Raw genomic sequence first — 26,679 nt, 5'->3', positions numbered from 1 at the left:
ATGGTGTTCTGCAGGTTCCGCAAAGTGAAAATAAGGATTCCGTGAGAACATTTCATTAGAATTCCATTAGAATAACATTTAAAAAATAATAAATATTTAAGCATTCATGAATTTTATTGAAAACTATTTTAATTTGTGTTTACTGTTATAAGTGTCCCGGTGTAATGCCAGCTAAATTGGGGACAATGATATTACTACTCAGTGCTCCACGCGCAGTCACACAGTGGTGCAATTGCCTGTTATATACCATCATAAATCCCTGTACTCACTCTCAGGGAGCGTGGATCATGTGGGTGACTGAATATGAATATACTAGTGCCGCGTCGGACAAAGTTTATTATTATCCTTACTTATTTGTGGTCTACTTTTTCAGCTCCGTATTTGAGACTATTATTAGGGGTCCTGCAAAATTATTTCAAGTTTAAAAGGGTTCTGTGGCCAAATAAAATTGGGAAACACTGTTTTAGGGGGCTGTTAAGAGCTAGTAAGTTCCAACCTGCCACCCAGTGACTTGCTAACAATTGTCAGACATGGAGTTGAATTCTGACAAGGATTGGTCCTGCCTTGGACAGAGGGCTGGACTTGATGACCTCCTGTGGTCTTTTCCAGCTCTATGATTCTATGATCCCAATCCTGGGAGCCGATTGGTGGAGCACAGGGGGTCCTGATTGGTTCACAGCTTCTACTGAAACTAATCACAGGAACAGGATATAGTCCACACAAATAGGTTCCATCTACTTAGGACTGCTTCTCCTGCAATAGCTACTTCTACTGCCTGTCTCTTGGTAACCTGATTCTGCCTGACATGTGACACTCAGGATTTCCCCCAGCCCACCTCAAACTCTGACCTCCTGTTATCTGACCCAGCCTGACTCCAGAGCCCAGTACCCACCACTAAGTTAGCCTGCCCATGTCCTGGTTATGATAATAATGTAGCACTTAGGTGTTGGAAAGTTCACTTTTGGTAGTGAAAGTCTGTGAGGCAATTAACCCTGTGCTTAACACCCAAAAGGTCGGCATGAGAAATGTGACTGAAATGTTCACTGGCTTTCAGAGGATCGGTTCTCAGACTGCACTGCAGTCATAGTTTGATGGTCAGAACAGGCAAGTGAGTTTGTGAACAGCAAAGATACAGTCCCATCAGTGTTCAGGACAGGCTAACCACACAGGCAGGTTCCTAAACACAGAGGTGGGACACACAGGACGGTTCATGATGCCAAGGTTCTGAGGAGGTCTGCTGTGTAAGTAAAGTAGGAAGCAGGGACCTTATTTCCCAACAAATGTCCTGCTGAAGATCTGCTACCATCTTCTCAGAGACTAGAGGAGCAGTGCACCTGTTCTGCAAGATGCATGTGAGCCCCATTCCACTGAACTTCCTGGGTGCAATGAGATAAAAATATGATAGATCTTAAGGTGGCCAGCTGTGCAAAGAATGGAAGAAGTGGGACAGAGACAGCCTATGCTTGTTTGCTTTCTATATCTAAAAGAAAGAGTGAACTCAGTAATACTCCTTCCCTATACAGATTAAAGCCCTGATGCTGCTGCAGAGCACTTAAGAATGAACTGAGTTCTAACCATAGAAGTATCCCCATTGGGATCACCTGACTGGTTAGAGCTAAGCACATGCTTAAGTATTTTGTTGACTCAGGGCCTAAGATGGACAATTTATAATGTTTGACATAATTTGTGGTCCTTACGAGTCTCCCTTGAGTCTTCTTCCCATCACTAACAACATTCTAATCTTTGCCCAGCCTCTTTTGCTTCTTTTAAAAACCCTCTCCTACACTCCTATGCCTTTGTTCATTATTCGGGATCACAGTCAACAGGGCATACTCCTATATATACCAGCAACCTGCTACCATCAGATAGGAGTCCCTATTGTAAGCTGTAGCCCAGGAAAGCTCTGACGACCTTTTGAATCACCACTGCATTCCTTCTGATCTAAATTTAGTCCACTTGTCTTCAATATAGAAGCTACACTATGACACTTACATAATGGCCTGCATTTGAGAGACTGTTTCAGGGTGATCAAAGACAAATTTGAACTCTAATGAGGCCAGAAATCCCCATACATACTGATTATTAAGGACATACACATTTCTGCCTACACAGAGGAGGTGAGCTATAAAAGCAGTCCACTGACAGTTCCACGACTGTTTTCATGAACCAAAGGGTTTCAGATAACAGCCGTGCTGCCTGCTGGCAGCCAGTGTGCAGCAGGGTAAGCTTGTTTTTTTAGAAGGCTGTTGAAAACTACTTGACTTGCAACCTTGCAGAAGCCATTTTAAATATCTGACCTTGGAAACTGTTTCAGAAGATGTTCAATTGCTTGGTCCATGAGCCCCTGAGTGGAAGCAGTTACCTATCCACACTCAAGTTAGGGCACCAACCAGGAGACACCTGAGTCGGAAGAGGAAGGATAAATCTGAAATACTGAGGAATGAGTGAGTAACATGCAGTTTTGCTGAGTGATATTTGGAACACTGGGATTCTCTGAATAGCATTGGTAGCTGAAGTATTTGACAAAAATATACATCTGACACATCCCCACCGCATTTTGGGTTGTATAAAGTTAACTGCTGCATGTTTATGGCAATGCCACAATAGGTGTGTGCTGTCAGAAGACATTAGCAATCTCAATTTTAAATAAATAAAGAGCATGAAAAGCATGAAGGTGGAGTCATAAGACAACTATAGTGCATTGTTTTCATATAGCTTTTGGTTCCAGAATCTCAATGTACTTGTATAATTATGCCTCACGTCCTTCTTGTGATATAGGTAATTATTGCTGCTGCCATCCCAGTAGAGACAGGGAAAACAAAGCACAGCTGTTAAGTGGTGAATTGCTCAAGATCCCACAGAGGATGGAAGAGCCAAGGATAGAATTCACCTTTCCTGATGGTCTTCTGCTCTAACCACTAATCAATGTTCCCTCCCTATTGAAAAGGCAGCACTGGGAATAGAAAGTGCTGGGACACATTTAGGCTGCGTCTAGACTGGCATGATTTAGCGCAAATATTTTTAACTGAAAAGTTTTTCCATTAAAACTATTTGCGCAAGAGAGTGTCTATATTGGCAAGTGCCTTTTCTCAAAATATTTGCTTTTGCGCAAAAGCATCCATGCCCAGTATAGATGCGCTTTTGCACAAGAAAGCTCCGATGGCCATTTTAGACATCGGGCTTTCTTGCACAAGAAATTAAGGTGCCTGTCTACACTGGCCCTCTTGCGCAAGTATTCTTGCGCAAGAGGGCTTATCCCTGAGCAGGAGCAGCAACATATTTGCGCAAGAAGCACTGATTTCTTACATTAGAACATCAGTGCTCTTGCACAAATTCTCATGGCGAGTATAGACAGGTGGCAAGCTTTTGCACAAAAGCATTCGCTTTTGCGCAAAATCTTGCCAGTCTAGACGCATCCATACATTTTAAGTCAGGTGTGCTCCAGTGGAATAACCTCATTTCTGCCTTCTGAGAGCCTGTTAGCACCTGAACAGAGGAGAAAGCTAATCTTTTTCTTGGCAAATCTCCAGACATGGATTTCTCAAGCTCCATTCAGTTCCTGGCAAAAGACGTTTCTGCCAAAAACCTTTTTCAGATGGGAAGTGAGAATATTTCCTGTACTCAATAGCACTATTTATATTACTTTCTCCACGGACTCTGCTAAAGTAATACCTAAGATAGCCATAAGAATAATGGAAATAAATGAAAATCCCCCTATTGTTGGACTTCTTGACTAAAGGGTCACAATAGAATCATCGTGTTCTCATATATTACTCTGTAATATTCACCATTACGTGTATTTGACAATAATACTACGTAGAGCTCACATAATATTTGACAAAAAATATCACAGTCCCCATTCTGTAGATGGGGAAACAGATACAAAGCACTAAGTGATTTGCCCAAGGTCATAAAACAATTCTTTTAGAACCAGGACTAGCTCACAAGTTCCCTGACTCCTGGTCCTGTGCCCTCGCTGCTGGATCACACTGCCAACATTACTAACTCCTGTACATTTAAAACATATCTGTGACAGCTGGACCCAAACTGAAACCTCAAATATGGACCCTCCTCTAGTAAGTATCAGGATAACGGTGTCAGACCAGCCACAAAAATGAATCCCTCCTATAACCTACATTTCAGAGTGCTGCTGTCAGATTTGAATTCCTGGTCCCAAACCCATCTTTCAGTTTTGACATTGGGTTAGGTCAAAACCAGATGGGCCCTACACTGATAGTTCAGTACAAATGTGGCTCAAGATGGCACAAATATCTGAACAGCTGATCATGAGAGATTTATGAAGCCAAGATCTCCAAAGAGCTGCTCAAGATCTTAGAATTTTCAAGCCACTTCCCTGGCCCAGTTTAGTCCATTAACCCAAACGCCCAACCCCAACCTAAATGTAACAGAGCTGGCTATAAACCCTGCCTTTTCTGTTGTCCCTGTTGCTCTTTGGGAGTGCGGGAAAGATCATAAAAGAGCCACAATAAACTGGGGAATCCAAGCTAACATATCACAGAAACAAGCTGCTTCCAAAGCTCTCTTAGGGCACAACTATACTATGCACTTAAGTTGACCTAGGTTAGGTCAACTTACAGATACCACAGCTGCTACTGCTTCATGTCCACACCACCCTCCTTCTGCTGGAGGTGCATGTTTTCACTAGGAGCACTTCCACCCATTTCAAAAGGACAATGAAAGTGACCTGACAGCCACGGTTCTCAGCTCAATGCACAGCTCCCCATTGGGACCTGGTATACCCCCCACATCACTGGTGCCCCGCTGGGAACAGGGCAGCCACAATAGGCTGGGTAATGGAGCAACTAGATCAGACACTGGGCAAGGATCCTCCCTGCTAGGAGTCTGGCTTCCCACCTCTCCTTCCTGGCTCTCAGCTCCTTGCTCCCCACCTGAGGCACAGCAGCCAACCAAACTCTGGGCACAGAGCCATTGAGTGAGCTCAGCCATGTTCTCAGTAGGGAGCAGGGGGCCAAGACACTGGGTCGGCCAGCCTCACGGTGGGGAGAGCCACAAATCCAAGAGGGCAGCTGGGTTCCCAGTAGGAAATCTGTACCCAGAGGCCAGTTACCTGCTGTGCTGTTGGTGGGGAGTGGACAGTCGAGAGCCTGGGTGGGAGTGGATGCTGGAAGCAGCCCAACTGAGGAGCTGGGGGCCAGGTTTCTTGTTAATTTCTCCAGTGGAGCGACAAGAACAATAGCCAATAGATCTGAGAAATGCAGGAGCAATTAGGACTTGGTCTTGCCCTAAATACACCAACATTAGCCTTATGTCTCTTGTGGAGGTGGAGTTCTGATGTTAGTGTAGTACAGCACTGATATCAGTGGGAACAAGGTTATAGTGTAGACACTGACAGAATTAGGCTGACATCAACAGCTTGTGCAGTATCGGGAGAGGGCATGGACACATTCTGTTACCAGAGGAAAGGACTGAAAAAGTTTGAGCACCCCTAGGTCCAAGGGAAAGACACCCTGATTAAAGTTCAATATTTAGGCACTCCATTGCGAAAGAAGAGCAAAAGCTGGGTGCTTTGACTCATTTGTAGATAAAATGCAAAGCAGTTTCAAGAACTGGTTCCCTCATCCCCTTATCTTAAAGTGGGAGATCACATTCCCTCAATCACTCATCTCACAAAGTTCCCTGTCGGCAAAGGTGAAAGTGATCAACTTTCCCCTTCTCCTACCCCCAGCCCCCCAACCTTGTCAGCAACCCTGCCAGAAGGGTCCAAAAGCTCTTTTATGTTGCTACCTCTTTTGCCCCCTTGATAAGGATGCCAGGCCTGGTACAGTTCTGGTCTCAACTTTTACCCCTGCCTTTGAGCTATCAGCTGCTTTCTTTGCTTTCTTTCACGCCATGCTGTCATTTATTTTGGTTCAAACTTCCCAGCCTTCTCCTGCAGGCACCACTACCATCTCCTGAGCAATGTACCCCTTTTTCACACAGGTAGCACTGGCTGATTGGCTAATTCCCCTCACAATGTGGGTTCCACCAATTAGACTTACTGAAACTGAAATGCCATCAGCTAATGCTACACCCCTTACACCGCTATACTTCTGGGCCAAATATACCAACATATGGCCATAAGGTCTCATGGCACACCTATCTCAATATATTCACCAGGGTGCTCCATTTTCTGTTGCTCTTGTCTGCTCCCACTCTACCTTAGCCAATGTTCTCCACCCTGAGTGGAAACCTTTTCTCCTAGGATCTCTAAAGCAATGACCAACTCAGCATCTGTGAACAATGGGGTTCTTTAGCTATTGGCCAAGTGCCCCATGTTAATGTATCCAGCTCATCAACAGAATTTCTTTGGGGGGCGGGGCAATGGAAATGTTCAGAAGGGGACACAACAACTGACATCTCCTGTTGTATCTGTTTGGCTGTAGGATTCCATAGTTAAAACTGATTATGGGGTGCGGAAAATTGATGCTGGTGGGAGAGTGTTCCATAGAGAGTTTAATGGATGGATGGTGGTTGTTGAAGTTTTGGAATCTATGAAGAAGTTAAAGCCATCTGTCCAGAAAATAAAAGTATCATTTAGGTATCTTATGTATTTCAGTAGTTTTGTGATGCATTTGCCCAGAAATTCTTCTTCAAGACTGCTGGGGGGCTCTCTGAACACTCCACCCCCACCATCCCGTCCCACTGTCCATTGTTTACTCGCTCTTCTCCCCTTATTGGCAGCACTTAGGGGAACTCTGCCAGGGCCATGTATAGGCAGATGGTATCCACTCCTCAACTCTTCCCCTTACAAGAGAGGACAATCTGGCTGGCATTAGGACCAGTGTCTTAGGCAGCCCAAAGAGATTCAATGCTAGGGACTTAGTCTCTCAGTCTATTGCCTCTTCACAGGCTTTATCTTTTACTCCTCTTCCTAGGACGTATTGCTTAGTTGTTAGTCAGGTCAACTGTGGGAGCAATGTGTTTCACTGCTTTCTCTTCCTCGGCTGGACTCCTCTGTTATGAGCAGTCTCTGGGTGCAGCAGCCATCTTCCTGTTCACTGCCCCTTCCTGTGGTCAATTTTAAGCTCCTCCTTTTCCCTTGCAAGGGCATCTCATTAGTGTGACACAGGTCCTGCGGAGCTCATTAGCCTCTTCCATACCATTGTGAGGGTGTGGCCCGTGAAGAGGAGGGCAAAATAGGGGAACCATCAGAGTATTTATGGCTGTTCCCATGGTTTGGACGAATGGTTACTGAATGTAAAATTATTATGGGAAGGATGAAATGGATGAATTTTGCAATGTATCTGGGGTGAAGTTCTGAGGGTTGTACATAGTCTTATAAGCATTTGAGGCAGGCAGTGGTGCCATCATTGTAATGGATGTTGGTATACAGAGACATGGGGAAGGGAACACTGTGGTGGAGAGAAGTCGTTAATATTGTGGTGTTTGTGGAGGAAGTCACTTATGCCCTGGAGGAAGCTGGCCCTTTGTGTGGGGAGCAGTTTGTGGGTAGTTTCTATGAGTAAGATATTCCTTTAGTGCCATGGCCAGATATGATGGGTCTGTCTGGGTTCCCTTGTTTGTGAGTCTTGAGAAGCATGTAGAAGGTGCATGGGATAGGTTTGTGGGGAATACATTTGTAGAATTTTTCTTAAATTTTGGGGGTTGTTTGGAGTTGTGTGGGGAAGGAACTGATAACATCCTTAAGTTCCTGGGTGAACTGTCAGGCAGGGCCTTCTTTGAGTTCTTCATAGTAGGTGGTGTCTGAGTGTTGGTAGTTAGCTTCATTAAAATAGCTGTCAGAGTTGAGGACTACAGTGATGCACCCCCTTTGACTGCTGTTTTGAGCACTATCTGGGGGTTAGATTTCAGGGTCTGTATGACTGTCCTCTTGGCAGTGAAGATATTATGGTGGATGTTAGCTGACATTCCAAATCTTCTAAGGAAACAGGTATCTTGCTGAATTTCTGTGAACCCACCAAGTAACCTAATCACCCTTTCTTAGCAGATTGAGCAACTGTGGGATGGGTTTGGTCACACAAACAAATTCCTGCATGGGCTAAATTGATTCCATGCTTCTTTTTGTAGTGAAATAGGATAAAAATAATCCATGTATCCAGAGGAAAAAAACTACTGCATTAACTCAGCCCCCTAAGCCCTCTATAGGAAAACTGGTTTAGTGTGTAGTAGTTTTTCCAGTTCAGCCTGCTTTTTGGAACTATTTCATAGACTCAACTACAGGGCTGCACTAACATTGCTTTTATGCAGTTTAACCCTTCAGTTATTTAAGGCAGAAAGTGAGTCTGTTTCCAAATCAGATTCTAAGATCTCTGAAACAGAGAGTATGGTTAGAGCAGGGTTTTAGTCTGTAATCAAAAAGCCATATGATTATACATGTATTGGCAGCCCAGAATTTATTCGTGGGCAGCTGGATTTAAACTAGCTCAGCACTTGGAAAATCCCAACGAGGAAATAAAATCACCCATCACTAGTTAATTAAACATGCTTAATCAGAGAGCTCAGACACATCCCAATGATTAAGTGTGTTCAAATAAGAAAACATTTATTCTTTTATAATTAGCTCATTGACTCTGGAATGTCACCAACAGAACTTCATAAAACATCTGTACCAGTTTCTTGCCTACAGTAGAGTGGGTGTAAAAAGATGATTGGTTATAAAGATAGCGTGGTTATCATGCATTTTCCTTATTTTTGAAGGAGAAATGATTCATCCTCTTGCACAAAATGCAAAAATCAGTCAATCATGCATTCATTACAGGACGTACCACATTTGTATGATCTTGGCCATCAGATCCTATATAAATCTACCTGTCTATTTATTCGCTCATGAAACAGTGAAGAGTATTAGTTCGGGTATGTCTGTGCCAGAGGTCCCCAATATGTGGGGCAAAACCCTGTGATGAAAATCCAGACAGGCATGAAAGGGTGAGCAGGGAGCACCACCCTGGACCTTTCCTATCCCCAGCTCTGCTCTGCTCCTACCTGAGCCACATTCCAGGCTCCGGCTCTCATCTGGGCCCACTCCCAACTACCGTTGCCCCCTACTCATCTGTGCTCCCCACCCCAAGCTACAGCCTTGCTCCTGGCTTAGGAGGAGGGGCACAGACAGGAGTAAGGGGGAGCATGACCCCCTAAAGCAGTGGTGGGGAACCTTTTTGGGTGAGGGGTCAGGTGCGAATGAGAAGCAAAATAAATAAATTAATTAAATAAATAAAAAGGAAAAACAAACCCTCACTGACATGGCTCCCAAATGAGAAGAAGAAAGACACTCCCCACATTCCCCTCACACACCAGAGCCTAGGAAGTCTCAGGTTACTAGATTTTGTGTTCCAACCCTGTGAGAGAGCAGCAGAGGCTGGAGCACCAGTACTGGCTCCCCAGTGCTGGGAGGAGAGGGGGGCTTGGAGGCCAGATCCAGGCAAGATGGGGGTTGCATCCCCTACTCTAAAGTTTGGAAGCTGCTGGTCTATGCCTCCTTTGCACCAACTGAAGCTCAGGCTCTCCCTCTCTTCAGTTCTTCTGAAGCATCTATCACTTTAGTATCTAAATCAGTGTTCCCTGTAAGCTGAGCGCTTGCGTAGCCACCCAAGAGAGATTCAAATGCCACCCAGCTGATTAGCAGAGTACCCAGAGCAGATCGCATGTTTCTACTGGTGTTGCACATCCTCACATGTCTCAGTGCACACAACAACATTTATTCTTCATGTGTCTGGAAAAAATTAGAGGGAACATTGATCTAAACCCTTTGCCAGAAACAGAAAAAATTACTGCAGCAGCTGCCTGTCTCCTGATCTTGTGATGCTGGTGGAGGTGCTCTCGCTTGGTACTCAAATGGTGAGAACGCTCTGAATTCAACAGAGCTTTAAAAAAGGCGCAGGGCGGTTGGATCTGGAGAGAGTGTCCATTTCACATTCCTGAGACAGTGTTTTCCACCTCTTTATCTGCACAAGCCCCAAGTGGGACTACACTTCTCATCTTGTGCATATGCTCCTGCATGGAAAGCATTATCCAGGGGGTAGGCACTTGACACTGGAGAGTGACAGGGGGAAAACTGGCAGAAATGGCAAGAATAGCATATCTGGCTGCTCACCCCACATCCAAGTTCCTCCACTGTAAGCAGTAGTCTACCTGCAATTTAACTCTCAAAACTGGGGCCTTTAAGGCTATGTCCATACTTGCGGGTTCTTGTGCAAGAACAGCTGTTCTTGTGCAATAACCCGCAGAGCGTCCACATGGCCCACCAGCTCTTGCACAAGACAATTTACAGTAAAGAATGGGAAGAGAGAGCATGCGGCAGGGGTTTCTTGCGCAAGAAAGCCCTATGGCTAAAATGACCATCAGAGCTTTCTTGCACAAGAGAGCGTCCATACTGCCATGGATGCTCTTGTGCAAAAGCATATCTGTTGTGCAAAAGCACATGGCTGTGTGGATGTGTTCTTGTGAAAGAGTTCTTGCACAGGAACTCTTACACAAGATGTTCTTGCACAAGCACCTGCCAGTGTAGACGTAGCCTAAGGCTACGTCTACACTGGCACGTTCTCACACAAAAACTCTTTTTCGGAAGAGTTCTTCTGCAAAAACTCTTCCAGAAAAGAGTGTCTACACTGGCATGTGCTTTTGCGCAAGAGATGTGCTTTTGCACAAGAGCATCCATGCCAGTGTAGACGCTCTCTTGTGCAAGAAAGCTCTGATGGTCATTTTAACCATAGGGCTTTCTTGCGCAAGAAATTCATGTTGCCTGTGTAAGCGAGGGAATGGTCCCACTATTGTAGGGAACTTTCCTGGCTTCTATATCACCCTGGTGAAATGGACCAGCGAAAGGATCTGAGTCCCCGCTCCCACTTCCTTTACCCCACGGCTTCCCTGATTCTGAGAGCTCCCCTTCCACTCTCCTGAGTAACAGAGTCCCCAAAACCCCAACAAGGCTGGGCCCAGGTTTCCTGGGGCTTAATCCCCAACCTTGTAGTCACTTGGGGCAGGGGTTAGGGTGTCCCCACTCCCAGGTGCTCTCTTCACACTGCATGCTTTCTTGGCCCAGTGATCATTTCATAAGGTTCAAAGCAAATACAATTTATTAAACATCAAGGCTGTGTCTACACTGGCACCCATTTCCGGAAAAGGGATGCAGATGAGACACTTCGGAATTGCAAATCCGCAGGGGATTTAAATATCCCCCGTGGCATTTGCATTTACATGGCTGCCGCTTTTTTCCGGCTTGGGGATAAGCCGGAGAAAAGCGCCAGTCTAGACGTGATTCTCTGGAAAATAAGCCCTTTTCCGGAGGATTTCTTATTCCTACTTATTCCTGCTTTTTTGCGCAAAACAGTTTTTAGCTCTCTATACTTGCGCAAATACATTTGAGCAAGAGGGCTTTTTCCCGAGCGGGAACAGCATAGTATTTGCAGAAGAACACTGACAATCTTATATTAGATCGTCAGTGTTCTTGCGCAAATTCAAGCGGCCAGTGTAGATAGCTGACAAGTTTTTCCGCAAAAGCGTATGCTTTTGCGAAAAAACTTGCCAGTCTAGATGCAGCCCCTAATGTGATTAAGCACTGGAATAAATTGCCAAGAGAGGCTGTGGAATTTCCATCATTGGAAATATTTAAGAACAGGTTAGACAAACATCTGTAAGGGATGAGCTGACCTATTCTTATGTTCATATGTACAAATTTGGTACCACCTACTGACATTTATCCCAACAATGCAGAATCCTGAGACAGAGGCAGTGGGGAGACCTTTATGTGGGTGGGAAGGGGGGGCAAGAGGGATGATTCCAAATGCTTCAGTTTCCTACATGGATGGGTTATTTTTAGCCCAGTGTTGCACTAGAATGTTAATCCCAAGGAAGATGTCTTATGTATGAAACCTTCAGTGTGAGTTTTACATGGAATGGGATGAACACCAAACTTCCATTTGTTTTGAAATGTTTTCAGTGACTACTTTGGTGGAGATGGCAGGCAGCAGAGAGCTCCAGAAGACCACCAGCCCAGCCACTGTGGTCCTGGGTTATTGTGTGCAATCAGCATTTCCCAAGAGAAAGTACAGAATGTCATGAGCCCAGCCCGTGGGTGGGGACCACATGCTTCTAGATCGTTCCTTTTTGGAGAATTTATTTTATTTTAAGTTACTATGCTAATGTAACCACCACCATGTAATTTGAACTTGGGACCTCTGGAGCTGAGTATAGGAGCATCTACCCTCTGAGCTAAAAGCCAGCTGGCTCCCAGCCTGTGCTGTAAAGGTGTCCTGGTCTTAACTGTTGCTGTGGTCTAGGTACCTCTTGCATTGCTCAATAACCACACTAGGGCTATGTCTACAGTGGCAGGTTGTTGCACCAGAAGTATGCAAATGAGGCTAAGCGTGGAATATCGCCGAGCCTCATCTGCATACCTAATGAGCAGCCATTTTTGTAGAAGAGGCTCTTGCGCTAGGAGTTGTCTACACTGCCCCTTCTTGCACAAGAAAAACCGTCTTGCACAATGCCGCTATGCTGAATATTTTCGGGAATAACGGCATTGCGCAAGAGGGTTTTTCTTGCGCAAGAAGTGGCAGTGTAGACAGCTCCTTCTAGCGCAAGAGCCTCTTCTGCAAAAATGGTGGCTCATTAGGTATGCAAATGAGGCTCAGTGATATTCCACGCTTAGCCTCATTTGCATACTTCTGGCACAACAACCCCCCAGTGGAGACATAGCCTAGGTGTGTGGGTTACACTAATATTTGTAAGGAAGGTGCAGGACATTCTTCCAAAATCCTGGAGATAAAGGCTGTGCTTCTAACAAGCACCTAGCAGGGCAAGAACCAAGGAGCCTGCCAACATGGGCTCACCCATCTTAAGGGTCTTGGGGGGGAATTTTCACCGGGCTATGACATCACTGTAGCTATGACATCACACTAAATTGCCCAGCCGGCCAATCAGAATCCCGCTTTGGACAATCCCTGGCGCCCCAGGGATTATTGTCCAATCAGTTGTGCCAGATCCCCTGCATTATGCTCGGTTGCCTCCGACTGAGGATGAGCCCTTCGGGCAGTCGGAGTCCAGCCCCTCTCTCCTGCCATGGGGGCAGCTGCTGTGTCCTAGCCCCGCCTCCTGGCCTCTGCCCCGCGAGCCCCCGCTCCCCGGCGCCGGGGAATTCCGGGCGCCCCTTCCCGCACCCCTCTCTAGCTCCGTCGCGGGCGGAGTTTCCCCGTGGCCCGAGCCCGCCCGCTCTGCTGGTTTATAGAGCCGCAGTGCGGAGCTCCCCAGTCACAGTGGAGCTGACTCACCTCTCAGCAGGACGCATCAGACAGAGCCCCGCGAGCCAGGCTGGGACACAGCACAGAGTAAGTCACCCAAGGCTCCTTGTGCCTTCCAGCTAATCTAGTTCCCCCTGCCCCAGGGGGTGGGTGTCTTTTCCCTCCTGCCCCTGCTAAAGGGCTTATCTGTGACAGGCTACCCCGGCATCAGAAGGGGATTCCACCTCAGCCAAAGGCTAAAACCTGACTCAACCTTGTGAATCCTGGGTCTGGCCGCTGAACGCTGCTGGATTCTTTCAGATTTTGGCCCTGCCAGCCTCCACATTTTAAAGCTTAAGGAGTATAGCTGTCCCTGGGCCACTGAAAAAGCAAGACCCTGCCCCAGTGAATCCCTCTGCAGCAGCACCGTGCCAACCCAGCCAGTTCTGGCCCCTGGATCTTGCTAGATCCATCCTATTTAGTATTCACTCTCTGAATTCCGTGGCACAGAGAACAGGTGGAGCTGCTCCTCCGGCATCAAAAACTCCAGACTTTAATACTCAAAAGTGCTGCCAAAACAGGCATCCAGCATGGGGGGGGGGGGGTCCAGCTGGATTTTAACAGCTGGAGTTTTGGTCCCAGCTCCCATATCATGCTGAGGAGAAAAGAATTCCTCCTATTTCACTGCAATAACCGGACCCTGATGCATTCCAGCCCAATAACATTGGAAAGACATCTGGAGCCTGGATTCTGCCAGTTATTAACTGCAGTGGTCAGTTATCTATTTGCTACTGGACATACAGCAACACCTTGAACCTACCACCAGATGAGATAGCCCCCTTTTTTGCTGGTTCCCATAACAGCATAACTTGATGGTGCCGTCCCAGCCATTCTGGAATCTCTAATTGGAGAGCCCACCTCACCCCAGAACATTTTGTACCTTTCACTATACACCTAGGAAGTTGATTCCTGTATTCCTTGTAATGGCTTATCAGGGCTGTAAGTGAATGATATTTTTGACTCCAGTTAATGCTCTTCATTGGTTAATGTTTGCATAAAGGGCTTCTGTTGCAGAGAGGAAAATGATCTTGTGATTAATTAATATGACCAAAGGGTCAGATCTGGTTCTATTTCCATCGTGCTCATGTAGAAATGGAGCACTCATTTTATGGGCAAATGTTAAGAAATATTCATCAGCCTGCAGCTCTTATGTGATTCTCAATGAAAAGAATGAAGAGCTCTTTTGAAAGTCTGGCCTCTATATAAATGACCAACTGGAAGTTGAGCCCTTTTGAAAATTTTCCCCCTTAATTTCTCCGTGCTTCATTCTCAGCAGTAAAACAGGGATAATAGCTGTTTCACAGGGGCTTTGCAGAACTAAATGTGTTGCTACAGGCTGAGCGATCCTGGACAGGAACATGCTGTGTAAGTACAAAGAATTGTTAGAACTCTAAGTCTATAGTGGAAGTTGCCTGAATCCTTCTCCCATTCTCTTGTTTGTACCTTTTAATAAGTTGAGGCAATGTTTCTAACCATAGGTTTCAGAGAGGTAGCTGGTTAGTCTGTTTCAGCAAAAACAACAAGGAGTCTGGTGGCACCTTTCAGGCTTATGCCACAATAAAATTGTTAGTCTGTAGGTACCACTGGACTCCTTATTTTCTTCTAGCCACAGTACTGAAGGAATAGTCATGCAGATGTAGTAAGGAAGTTGTGCGGGGAAAATAAATGAACTTTCCGTGTACATATGCAGACATTTATTTATATATCCCGGAGAGAGTTTTGGCAAAGCACGAAGTAAATCCATTACAGAAACCAGTTTTTAAATAGCTAGCCAGGTCTCCAATATCCTGGGGCCAGATTGTACTTAGTGCTAGGGTTTTTTTGGGGGGGGGGTCAGAAAGTTTACTACTTACTGAAAAAGAAGTCATTTAGCTGTAGGTCAGCAGTGAGGGGGAACCTGTAACACACACTCTCCAGGGGGTTACATAGAGGCAAACAGACCTCTATTCGGCTATGTCTAAACTACAAGGTTTTATCGGAAAAAGATACGCAAATTGCGCTCCACAATTTTTTCAGAAGAGGCATCTACACTGGGCCAAATTTTGGAAAAAACTATGCTTTCGGAAGAGCCCTCCTTCCTCGTGGAAGGAGGAAGGCAGGACTTCTGAAAGAGTGCATCTGCTCTTCCACAAAAAAAGCGGAAGAGGAGACACGTTCCCTGGATGTGGCGAAGTTTTTCTGGGATACCTCTGGTATCCCGGAAAAAACCCATAGTGTACACATAGCCTCTGTAGAGCCCCATTGAAAGTCGATAGAAATTATCGCATGTTACAACTTACATGTGTAAGTGTTTATGGAATCAGGGCTTGTCTGTACTCCCAGCACAGGTAGACAAACACACGCTAGCTGGACTTCAGCTAGCACGGTAAAAGTATCTGTGCAGATGTTGCGGTTTAGGCAGCAGCTCAGGTTCTGAAGTCTACCTGCACCCGTGGCTCTGAACATGGGGGGCCTAGCCTGAATCTCTGCCAGAACCACAACAGCCACATTACTATTTTGAGTGCGCTAGCACTAGCCCGGCTCCCATGAGTGCAGATCTGTCTGCCAGGGTTGGGAGTCTTGCTCCCACCTGCAGTGTAGACAATGCCATAAAGTAGCTAGACAGGTAACAGAGGAAACTGACTTGCCACAAAATGCCAGCATGCACAAAAGAAGCAGACACATTGGATGGGATTTTTTTCTATTCCTGCTAAAATTCATGGCAAAACTGATGGAGTTCAGGGGAAGCAAAGTTGAGCCAATGTGGAGTATTTTTGAAAATCCAACATTTATTGGCCCTGCAATGGAAAGTTGGTGAACAGCTTTTCAAAAGAGCTCAGTACCCAACATAAATCTCATTAGCCAGTACCCTCAGAAAACTGGAAGGAAACAAGAAATTGACAAGTTTCTGATAATTATTGCAAGCTGTAATGTGGGGAGGGAAGAGGGAAAAGCCAGTGAAGAGCCTCATAAGAAAACAAATCTAGTAGGCTTATTTTCCTGCTTACTAAGGCCTTTCTCTGGCTCGCCTAGGCTCATCCTAAATAAATGTTCTCAAATACATGTGTGGTAGGAGACAAATTACTAGATCTCTGAAGGTTCTGGTTTTGGCTTTGGAGTTTTTTGGGGGGTAAGATAAAAATGGCAAGTCTGAGGAACACAAAGCTATTTGCATGATGCAGAGAATCCAGCCATTTTGTGTGATGATCATTTGATGGTGCTCCTCAGCAGCTAATCTCAGTCAATAGCAATATTGATCGTAACCGTATTGTTACTAAATATGGAATGACAGAGGGCTCCATGCACACTCCCAATTGTGATTCTGGCTATGATGAAAGCAGTCAGAAATAATTGTGCCCATCAAAGTTTTCATGCTCCACTTTTAAAATGGTATCACTTAGGGTGTGTCTAGACTACATGCCTCCTTCGACGGAGGCATGTAGATTAGCCAGATCGGAAGAGGGAAATGAAGCCGCGATTAAAATAATCGCGGCTTCATTTAAATTTAAATGGCTGCCCCGATCTGCCGATCAGCTGTTTGTCGGCAGATCGGGGGAGTCTGGACGCGATGCCCCGACAAAGAAGCCTTTCTTCATCGACACAGGTAAGCCTGGTTTCACGAGGCTTACCTGTGTCGATGAAGAAAGGCTTCTTTGTCGGGGCATCGCGTCCAGACTCCCCCGATCTGCCGACAAACAGCTGATCGGCAGATCGGGGCAGCCATTTAAATTTAAATGAAGCCGCGATTATTTTAATCGCGGCTTCATTTCCCTCTTCCGATCTGGCTAATCTACATGCCTCCGTTGAAGGAGGCATGTAGTCTAGACACACCCTTAGTGTCCACTTCATTAGTAGCAGAGATCAAGACTGAATGCTTCCAAGGGAAGTTACATTAACTGCTAACTCCTGGGATGGGAGAAGGGTTTGGTTCATTTCAGGGAAATGATTCAGTACTGCAGAACTTTTATAGTTCACTGGCTTTAACCAGGAGAAGCTTTAGTGACAGTACCACCTAGCTGTTATACAGCTGCTTTGCTAAAGGGAAATGGAGGCATGGGAGTCAAACAGACTGGCCTTAGATAAGCCACAAACCAGCAGCAGAGCCATGAACAGAATCTTAAGTTTCTTGATGCATGGTATAGTGATATAGCCTTTAATCCACACTGTTTCCTTTTGGGTAAGCACAAAGTGGAGATGTACCTGGGGTTCAGTATCTACTGCACAGGGAGAACCAAACTACAAAGAAAAAAGAGGTGAGTTCAGAGGCCTGGGATTGTCTATTTAGTCTGGGATAGGAGAGAGTGGTGGAGTGGTCTACATTTACAGGTTGCTGAGATACCTGGGGGATTCCTGCAGCATAAATGAATGCAAAACCACTAAAAGCTGCAATTAAGTTAAGATAAATAGTGGGACAAGCAAAAGAGTCAGACATAATTGACTGTGTCCCCTAGCACAGAGCAGTATTTACAAGTTTAAGGTAATTCAAGTTTTTGCTATTTAATTACTTTTGCCATAATCACTTAGCATTTTACAATCTTTACAGAATAAACCATGTAAATACAGAGACTGTCACCCTATGCTGAAATGCAACCTTCTGGGCTAGAAGGCTGGGCCCATAGGACTTAGAATCATAGAATACTCGAGCTGGAAGGGACCTGGAGAGGTCACTGAGTCCAGCCCCCTGCTCTCATGGCAGGACCAAGCACTGTCTAGACCGTCCCTGATAGATGTCTATCTAACCTGCTCTTAAATGTCTCCAGTGATGGAGATTCCACAACCTCTCTAGGCAATTTATTCCAGTGTATAACCACCCTGACGAAGTTTTCCCTAATGTCCAACCTAAAACTCCCTTGCTGCAGTTCATTGTTTTGGTTTTTAACTTGGACTTGTGCTGTTTTATGTTTATTAGGTGTCAATTGGGATTTTTAACCTTGTTATTTCTTAACCCACACCATAAACTAGGTATTTTTGTGCCCAAGGCAAAATATGAATTATGTCCCCCTTCTCCTTAGGTTAGCATCATCACAGTTTACTTTTGCAGCTTATTATTTTTACTTATGGTGTATTTGCACCCCAGGCATTGATGCACCTATGGCCAGCACCGTACTTACCCTCCGCCCCTTGTTACCGCCCTGTTCCTAACCTTAGAAATGCCAGGACTGTCAAGTCTGATTCTCTCTGGAGGATTTGCTGAGTAATTTGACTATAAATATATTAGACCAAGCCCTCCTACTGAAGGGGTGGAGATGTGCTAAGTGTTTTCACAATCTCATCCTTTATCCAAAATGCTGATTTGTCATTGACATGAAATATGTTAAAGCAAAGCTTGTCATTCTTATTACAACAAACCCCTCTCTCAGGGTATGTCTACACTACAGCACTAATTCGAACTAACTTAGTTCGAATTAGTTAATTCGAACTAAGCTAATTCGAATTAGTGCATCTAGACTTAAAAACTAGTTCGAATTAGCGTTTTGCTAATTCGAACTAGCATGTCCACACTGAGTGGACCCTGAACTGAGGTTAAGGATGGCCGGAAGCAGTGCCGGCAGGGCATCAGATTAGGACTTAGAGTGTGGAGATGCTGCCTCAGGCTAGCCGAGGACTGTGCTTTAAGGGACCCGACCCCCACCCCGGACAGACAGTTCTCAGGGGTTCCCCGCTTGCAAAGCAGTCCTGGCTTGGAGTGCCCTGAGTGCCCACACTCGGCACATCACAGCACTCGGCCATCAGCCCGGCTGCACTTGCCGCAGGCTGCCATCCGGAGGGGGGGTCAATCAAGGGGCTTCAGGAGAGCTTCCACCCCGAGGAGCCCACAGAGCCAGCCCAGTCCTTCCCATCGGGGGCTCGTGCCCCATTCCTCCCTCACCTCCGTCCACTTACCCCTCCCTAGCCCCCCTTCCTGATGTACAAAATAAAGGACACGTGTGGTCAAAAATAGAAACTCTCTTTATTGAACAAAACTTGGGGAGACTGGGAAAAGGAGGTGAGAGAGGGGAAGAGAGACGGTGGGAGAGGGAAGGGCAACTAAAATGATCAGGGGTTTGGAACAGGTCCCATATGAAGAGAGGCTAAAGAGACTGGGACTTTTCAGCTTAGAAGAGGAGGAGACTGAGGGGGGATATGATAGAGGTCTATAAAAGCATGAGTGGTGTTGAAAGGGTGCATAAAGAAAAGTTCTTCATTAGTTCCCATAATAGAAGGACTAGAGGACACCAAATGAAATGAATGGGTAGCAGGCTTCAAACTAATAACAGAAAGTTCTTCTTCACAAAGCAAATAGTCAACCTGTGGAACTCCTTGCTGCAGGAGGCTGTGAAGGCTACAACTAGAACAGAGTTTATCTAACTTCTCTTTAAAGTCATGGAAGTTGGGTCCATGGAGTGGTATTAGCCAGGGGGTAGAAATGGTGTCCCTGGCCTCTGTTTGTGGAAGGCTGGAGATGGATGGCACGAGACAAATAGCTTGGTCATTGTCTTTGGTCCATCCCCTCCAGGATACCTAGTGTTGGCCGCTGTCGGCAGACAGGCTACTGGGCTAGATGGACCTTTGGTCTGACCCAGTACGGCCATTCTAAGCTCAGGGCTCAGGTTCGGGGGTCTCACTGGACCACCTTGATTTTCATGCAAACCTGCTCCTGGGTGGCCAGGCTGGCAGCTCTCCTGCCCTAGACGGCCACTTTCCTGTGCCTAGTGCGGAGGTCGTGGATGAGGTCCACGATGTCCGCACTAGACCAGGTGGGCGCCTGCCTTTTGCGGACCTGGGCAGGCTCCCGGGAGCCGCCAGCCTGGTCCCGGGAAGAGGCAGAGGACTGGGTGGCATCGGGTGGCCGGCTCAAGCTGTGCCAGGTGCAGGGTCTGCTGGCTGGGTGCTGGCAGGCTTGCACCTGGCACGGGCACCATAGCCAGCCCGTGCCCCTTTAAGGGCTCCGGGGCCGGGAGGGGGCAGAAGAGTTTCCCTGGTGGTGCCCAGAGTGGCCACCAGGGAAAGCTAGGGAGGGCTAGCCTCCCACTAGTTCGAATTAAGTGGCTACACAGCCCTTAATTCCAACTAGTTAATTCGAACTAGGTGTTAGTCCTCGTGGAATGAGGTTTACCTAGTTCGAATTAAGCGCTCCACTAGTTCGAATTAAGTTCGAACTAGCGGTTTGCATGTGTAGCGCCTATTAAAGTTAATTTGAACTAATGTCTGTTAGTTCAAATTAACTTTGTAGTGTAGACATACCCTCATTTCCCTCTCTTGCCTTTGTAGTATCAACTTTGCTAGTTCTCCAGTCCTCAGAGTTTTTCACTAGGCAAACAAAAGCAAGATCTACTGTTGTCAAAACTAGCAAAATTCTCTTTAAAACCTATCTTTCAAGCCTTCCTCAAAACAATAAATGCATAAGCCCAATTTTTTTCTTTACATGCCACCTTTGATGACAGCAAATGGAGACATTTTTTATCCATTTAAAATAAGAGGACAGAGTGTTAGATAGTTGTGCAGTTGAACAAACAGGAAAGTGTGTGTGTGTGTGTGTTTATTTATATAGATATAGATTAGATAGATATAATAATACACAGGACATGTGTATCTTTATTCCATATCTCATAAGGAAGTATTAATTTGGCCCAGCAGATCTAGTCTTTATTAGGGAAAACAGAATAAAGGGTAGTAGCCTTGCGATAATATAACCACTAGGCATCTCTAGTACAATAACGTCCTTTGAAACTAAGTACAAATAAAAAGGGAAGATTGATGACATCATGAGAAAAGTCAGCTCAAATATTATCTATCTTATTGAGTCTTGCAATATTGAACTGCAATGGTTATTTACCCATAAGAGTCCTCAAATTTCTTTTGTAAGATTCCAGAAGGGGAAATTATATCCATTGTGTAACGTCATAATTCATATTAGATTAGAGATAACAACAACATCCTTCAGAGCCGGAGCATTAGGTTTCCCATTTTCTTTTCTTGTGGGAGCGATGCCACAACTGACACGAGAATGGTTTGAAAGACTGGCTTTGGGGTGACATCCCTTCTGGCAGAGGCATCAGCACTAGGATTTCCCAGCATGATCCACGTATTCCTCTTCATTTGGAATGTCACTCACAGAGTTAAGCTTTTAGCAAACCTCTGTGGCCATTTGCAAATGAATGAACCTGTTAAACAAGGCATGCCTGGCAAGTTTCATAAGCAAATTATCTTAGGTTGATATTTGCTTGTGTAGACTGGCAGAGGCACTGAATAGAGCACACAGGTTTTTTCATGAATAAAATGTCACTCTCATTCCCACAAAGCTGCCTGCCTGACTTTCTTTCTAATTCTGAATCTCAACACCTACGTCAAAGCAGGGAAAGAATAATTTCCATGTAAAACAGAACGATGTAAAGCTGCCCAAGTATCTGTGAGTCACATGCTTGTGTCATATAGTCACAACAATCAACTTGACATGCTGGCTTAGTGCTTTTTGGATGATGACAATGCCAGTAATCTCAATCAAAACAAAGAGCCATATTCTTCCAATTGCTGTTCCTCTGCGTCAATGCTTGTATGAATGGAAGCTGCACATGGAGGGGTGACCAATCATGTATCCCTGTACCTTGCCCTAAATCTTACAGCATAAAGTGAAAAAGAGTATTTGGAGTGTTTCATATTCTAAGCTCCTTTGTTAAGGGAGTGCTCATAGCCAAATTCTTCCCCCACTTCTGACCAGGCAGCTGCTCTGTTCTGAAGCTGCTGTTTCACAACAGATGCTGAAGAGTGGCCTGTATGCCGAGAACGATGTATTAAATGACACCTGCTCAAGAGCCAGAGTTGTTGGCAGCAAGGATTAATAACTTAGCATTGGTTTGGTTTAAAAATCATTAGTAGCGCAGTAGTGTCTAAGAGCACCAGTCAGAGACAAGGACCTTATTGTGCTAGGTGCTGTACAAAAAGCTTGTGGTTTGGCCCTTCATTCACCAGAGAACAACTCCTACTCGCTAGGAGGGAGTGGATCTTTCAAGTGATATTCGATAGTATGGGACGTTGTACTGATGATTCCAGTACTAATGGATAGGGTTGCCAAGTGTCTGATATTGACCCGGACAGTCCGGTATTTTCGCCTCCTGTCCCGTAAAAAAATTCAGTAAATACCATAGACCAGTATTTTCTGATTTTTTTTTCCTGGCCAGGAGGCAAAAATATTTGGTGCTTATCTGGTTCCACAGGGGAGCTGTCTGGCCCAGAGCAGGGCGACAAGATGGCGGATCGCCACCAGCAGCCTGTTAGAGGCAAAAAGCCTCAAAGGCATTTTTTTTAATTAATTTCTTTTTTTGGGGGGGGGGGGAGGGTAAACCATCTGGCAACCCTACTAATGGACATTCCTATATGCAGGGCTCAACAAGCGGCGGCGAGCCCCTCTTGCCAGCCACGCAGTTTGGCATGCTGCGTATGCGCAGACCACACTACGCGGCTGTGCCGTCTTGTAATCTGCTCACCACGGACGAGTAGATTACTCTAATTGTCGAGCCCTGCCTATATGAGTAGGGACCTGCCTATCTCAAAAAACCAAAACACCTCTTTTCCCTGCTATAAGAGGGTGCTTTCACTGTGGAAAATATGAGTTGAATTTGCTTCCCATGTTATTTCAGACTAGTGCCTGGAAGGTCAACATTTGTGCTATGTAAGGCTCCTTTCTTCTGAGTGGGTAGGAGCTGGTAAGTTGGTTTATTAGTATGGGAATTTGACAGCAGCCACGCTGTATCTTTTTAGATACTGTAGCTGCACTAACAGACTTTCTGGAATGGAGGTCTCTTACATTCCACAATACATGTTAAAGGAACCAAACAGTGTACAATGCACCAACCATGTCAGGGATGAATCCTCTTTGCCTTGGACAACATGGAGTTCAAAGGACCCTAACTGGGGTCTTTGACGTTTCAAAAAACAGGACTATGTAGCACTTTAAAGACTTAACAAGAGTCCTGTTTTTTGTTTCAGCTACACCAGACTAACACGGCTACATTTCTATCACTATTTGATGTTTCTTTATGCTAATGCAGGAGAATTCATGCCCTGAAGGCTTTAATATCACATTCTATTACATGAACCAGTGTTTCATTCACCTGCACATCTACCAATGTAATATACACCATCATGTGCCAGCAATGCCCCTCTGCCAAACTGAACAGTCCCTACGGAAAAGAATAAATGGACACAAATCAGATATTAGGAATGGCAATATACAAAAACCTGTAGGAGAACACTTCAATCTCCCAGGACACACAGTAGCAGATTTAAAGGTAGTCATCCTGCAGCAAAAAACCTTCAAGATCAGACTTCAAAGAGAAACTGCTGAGCTATTGTTCATCTGCAAATTTGACACCATCAGTTTAGGATTAAACAAAGACTGTGAATGGCTAGCCAACTACAAAAGCAGTTTCTCCTCTCTTGGTGTTCACACCTCCACATCAGCTACTAGAAGTGAGCCTCACCCTCCCTGACTGAATTAACCGCCTTATCACTAGCCTTATTCCTGCCTGCATATTTATACCTTCCTCTGACGAAGTGAGTCTTTGCCCTCGAAAGCTTATGCTCCAATACATCTGTTAGTCTATAAGGTGCCACAGGACTCCTTGTCACTTTTGCAGATCCAGACTAACACGGCTACCCCTCTGATACCTGACCTTCCTAAACATTCTAAATATGATTTTCAAAAACCTCTCAGTATTGGCTGAAGTCAGAGTTTTATTATTGACTGCATTGGGAGCATAATTAAACGCATCCCTTACTTCCCCCCAACAACTGCATTTGCACACCTAACTGGTCTGATTTTTATGATTGTGTGCCTACAAATCAGGCAATTGCATGTGCCAGCTACCAGTGGCAACTGGCGTGTAACATCAAGTTCAGTTGTGCATTAATTTCTCTGCTCACAGAGACAAGAAGCAGGCCCAGGTTAGGTGCTGGACTGGGCCCTGGGTGGCCATATATTACAGACTGTAGGCACTCACCTCAATGAGTTCTTTGTTCCCACCATACTCTGGTGGAAATACATGTACAAACGCCTGAAGATTTCCAGTAAAGCAGTGCTGATCCATCCCTTTCAGGTTCCACAGGAGTATCTCTACCCACCTGAGCGTTATTCATATCCATTAAGTGTGGTCTTGGGCCCCGTCTAATGTTCTGCAGATCACTTGGTTTGAATACTTCCCTATAAGGGTGCATCTACACAGCAGGGCTTAACTCGACATAAGCTACGCAAATTGAGCAACGCCAATTGCGTATCTTATATCAGAACAGCTTATTACACAGCACTTATCGAAATAGAGCACTCTTCCTCTGACGTCCCTTACTCCTCTTACAATTAGGGTTACAGGAGTCGAATTAAAAAGTCCTCCAGCTTGACAGTATTTTGACATTATTTTGAAATAATATTGCTGTGAAGACATACCCTTAGTGACTCATATTCTTGGGTCTTGTGCTCTAATTCTCTCAGTGCAGCCCTCACATGGATGCACTCAGAGAACTTGTAGGTAAGGTCCCATGGGAAGCAAGACTGAAGGGAAAAACAAATGAGGAGAGTTGGAAGTATTTCAAAGGGACATTGTTAAGGGCCCAAAAGCAAACAATTCCGCTGTGTAGGAAAGATAGAAAATACAGCAAAAGACCAGCTTGGCTTAACAAGGAGATCTTGCATGATCTCAAAATAAAAAAGGAGTCCTATAAAAAATGGAAACTAGGACAAATAACAAAGGATGAATATAGGCAAGCAACACGGGAATGCAGGGGCAAGATTAGAAAGGCAAAGGCACAAAATGAGATCAAACAAGCTACAGGCATAAAGGGAAACAAGAAGACCTTTTATAAATACATTAAAAGCAAGAGGAAGACCAAGGACAGGGTAGGCCCACTGCTCAGTGAGGAGGGAGAAGCAGTAACAGGAAACTTGGAAATGGCGGAGATGCTCAATGACTTCTTTGTTTCGGTCTTCACTGAGAAGTCTGGAGGTGTGCCTAACGTAGTGAATACAAGCAGAGAGAGGGTAAGTTTAGAAGATAGGATACACAAAGAACAAGTTAAAAATCACTTAGGAAAGTTAGATGTCAGCAAGTCACCAGGTCCTGATGAAATGCATCCCAGGATACTCAAGGAGCTGATAGAGGAGGTATCTGAGCCTTTAGCTATGATCTTTGAAAAATCATGGAAGACAGGGGAGATTCCAGAAGACTGGAAAAGGGCAAATATTGTGCCCATCTATAAAAAGGGGAATAAGAACAACCCAGGAAACTACAGACCGGTCAGTTTAACGTCTGTCCCAGGGAAGATAATGGAGCAGGTAATTAAGGAAATCATATGCAAACACTTGGAAGGTAATAAAGTGATAGGGAATAGCCAGCATGGGTTTGTGAAGAACAAGTCATGCCAAACTAATCTGATAGCTTTCTTTGATAGGATAACGAGCCTTGTGGATAAGGGAGAAGCGGTGGATGTCATATACCTAGACTTTAGTAAGGCATTTGATACGGTCTCGCATGATATTCTTATTGATAAACTAGGCAAATATAACTTAGATAGGGCCACGATAAGGTGGGTGCATAATTGGCTGGATAACCGTAGTCAGAGAGTTGTTGTTAACGGTGCTAAATCCTGCTGGAAAGGGATAACAAGTGGAGTTCCGCAAGGGTCTGTTTTGGGACCCGTACTGTTCAATATCTTCATCAATGATGTAGATATTGGGATAGAGAGTACGCTTATTAAGTTTGCAGATGATAGCAAACTGGGTGGGGTTGCAACTTCTTTGGAGGATAGGGACATAATTCAAAATGACCTTTAGCAAGTTAGAGAAATGGTCAGAGGTAAACAGGATGAAGTTTAATAAAGAGAAATGCAAAGTGCTCCACTTACGAAGGAACAATCAGTTCCAAACATACAAGATGGGAAGCGACTGTCTAGGAAGGAGCATGGCGGAAAGGGATCTAGGGGTCATAGTGGACCACAAGTTGAATATGAGTCAACAGTGTGATGCTGCTGCAAAAAAAGCAAATATGATTCTAGGTTGTATCAACAGGTGTGTTGTAAGCAAAATTCGTGAAGTCATTCTGCCGCCTACTCTGCACTAGTTAGGCCTCAGCTGGAGTACTGTGTCCAGTTCTGGGCGCCACATTTCAAGAAAGATGTGGAGAAATTGGAAAGGGTACAGAGAAGAGCGACAAGAATGATTAAAGGTCTAGAGAACATGACCTTTGAAGCCAGGCTTCATGAACTGGGCTTGTTTAGTTTGGAAAAAAGAAGATTAAGGGGGGACATGATAGCGGTTTTCAAATATCTAAAAGGGTGTCACAAGGAGGAAGGAGAAAATTTGTTCCTCTTGGTTTCTGAGGACAGGACAAGGAGTAATGGGCTTAAAGTGCAGCAGGGGAGGTTTAGATTGGACATTAGGAAAAAATTCCTAACTGTCAGGGTGGTCAAATATTGG

At 45.1% G+C, this 26,679-nt stretch overlaps 1 protein-coding gene across 5 annotated transcripts in view; it reads left to right on the top strand.

Moving 5' to 3' along the window:
* The first annotated feature begins 2,297 nt into the window (after window positions 1–2,297).
* The window catches only part of TNFAIP2 (TNF alpha induced protein 2), a 44,437-nt gene continuing 20,055 nt past the window's right edge, over window positions 2,298–26,679 (top strand). Inside the window, exons 1-2 of one of the 5 annotated variants that reach the window (XM_014571973.4) lie at window positions 13,014–13,304; window positions 17,418–17,488. In XM_014571973.4, coding sequence (XP_014427459.4) covers window positions 17,430–17,488 — 59 coding nt within the window. In that variant the 5' untranslated portion in view covers window positions 13,014–13,304; window positions 17,418–17,429. Of the gene's footprint in view, window positions 2,445–13,013; window positions 13,305–14,529; window positions 14,622–17,417; window positions 17,489–26,679 lie in introns of those variants that run through there. The other 4 variants (XM_025183057.3, XM_025183056.3, XM_075926503.2 and 1 more) reach the window with 4 other exon arrangements.

This window comes from Pelodiscus sinensis, chromosome 5 (genome assembly GCF_052426305.1).
Source record: "Pelodiscus sinensis isolate ZL-2025 chromosome 5, ASM5242630v1, whole genome shotgun sequence".
NCBI lineage: Eukaryota > Metazoa > Chordata > Testudines > Trionychidae > Pelodiscus > Pelodiscus sinensis.
This window is presented reverse-complemented; position numbering and strand designations above follow the sequence as displayed.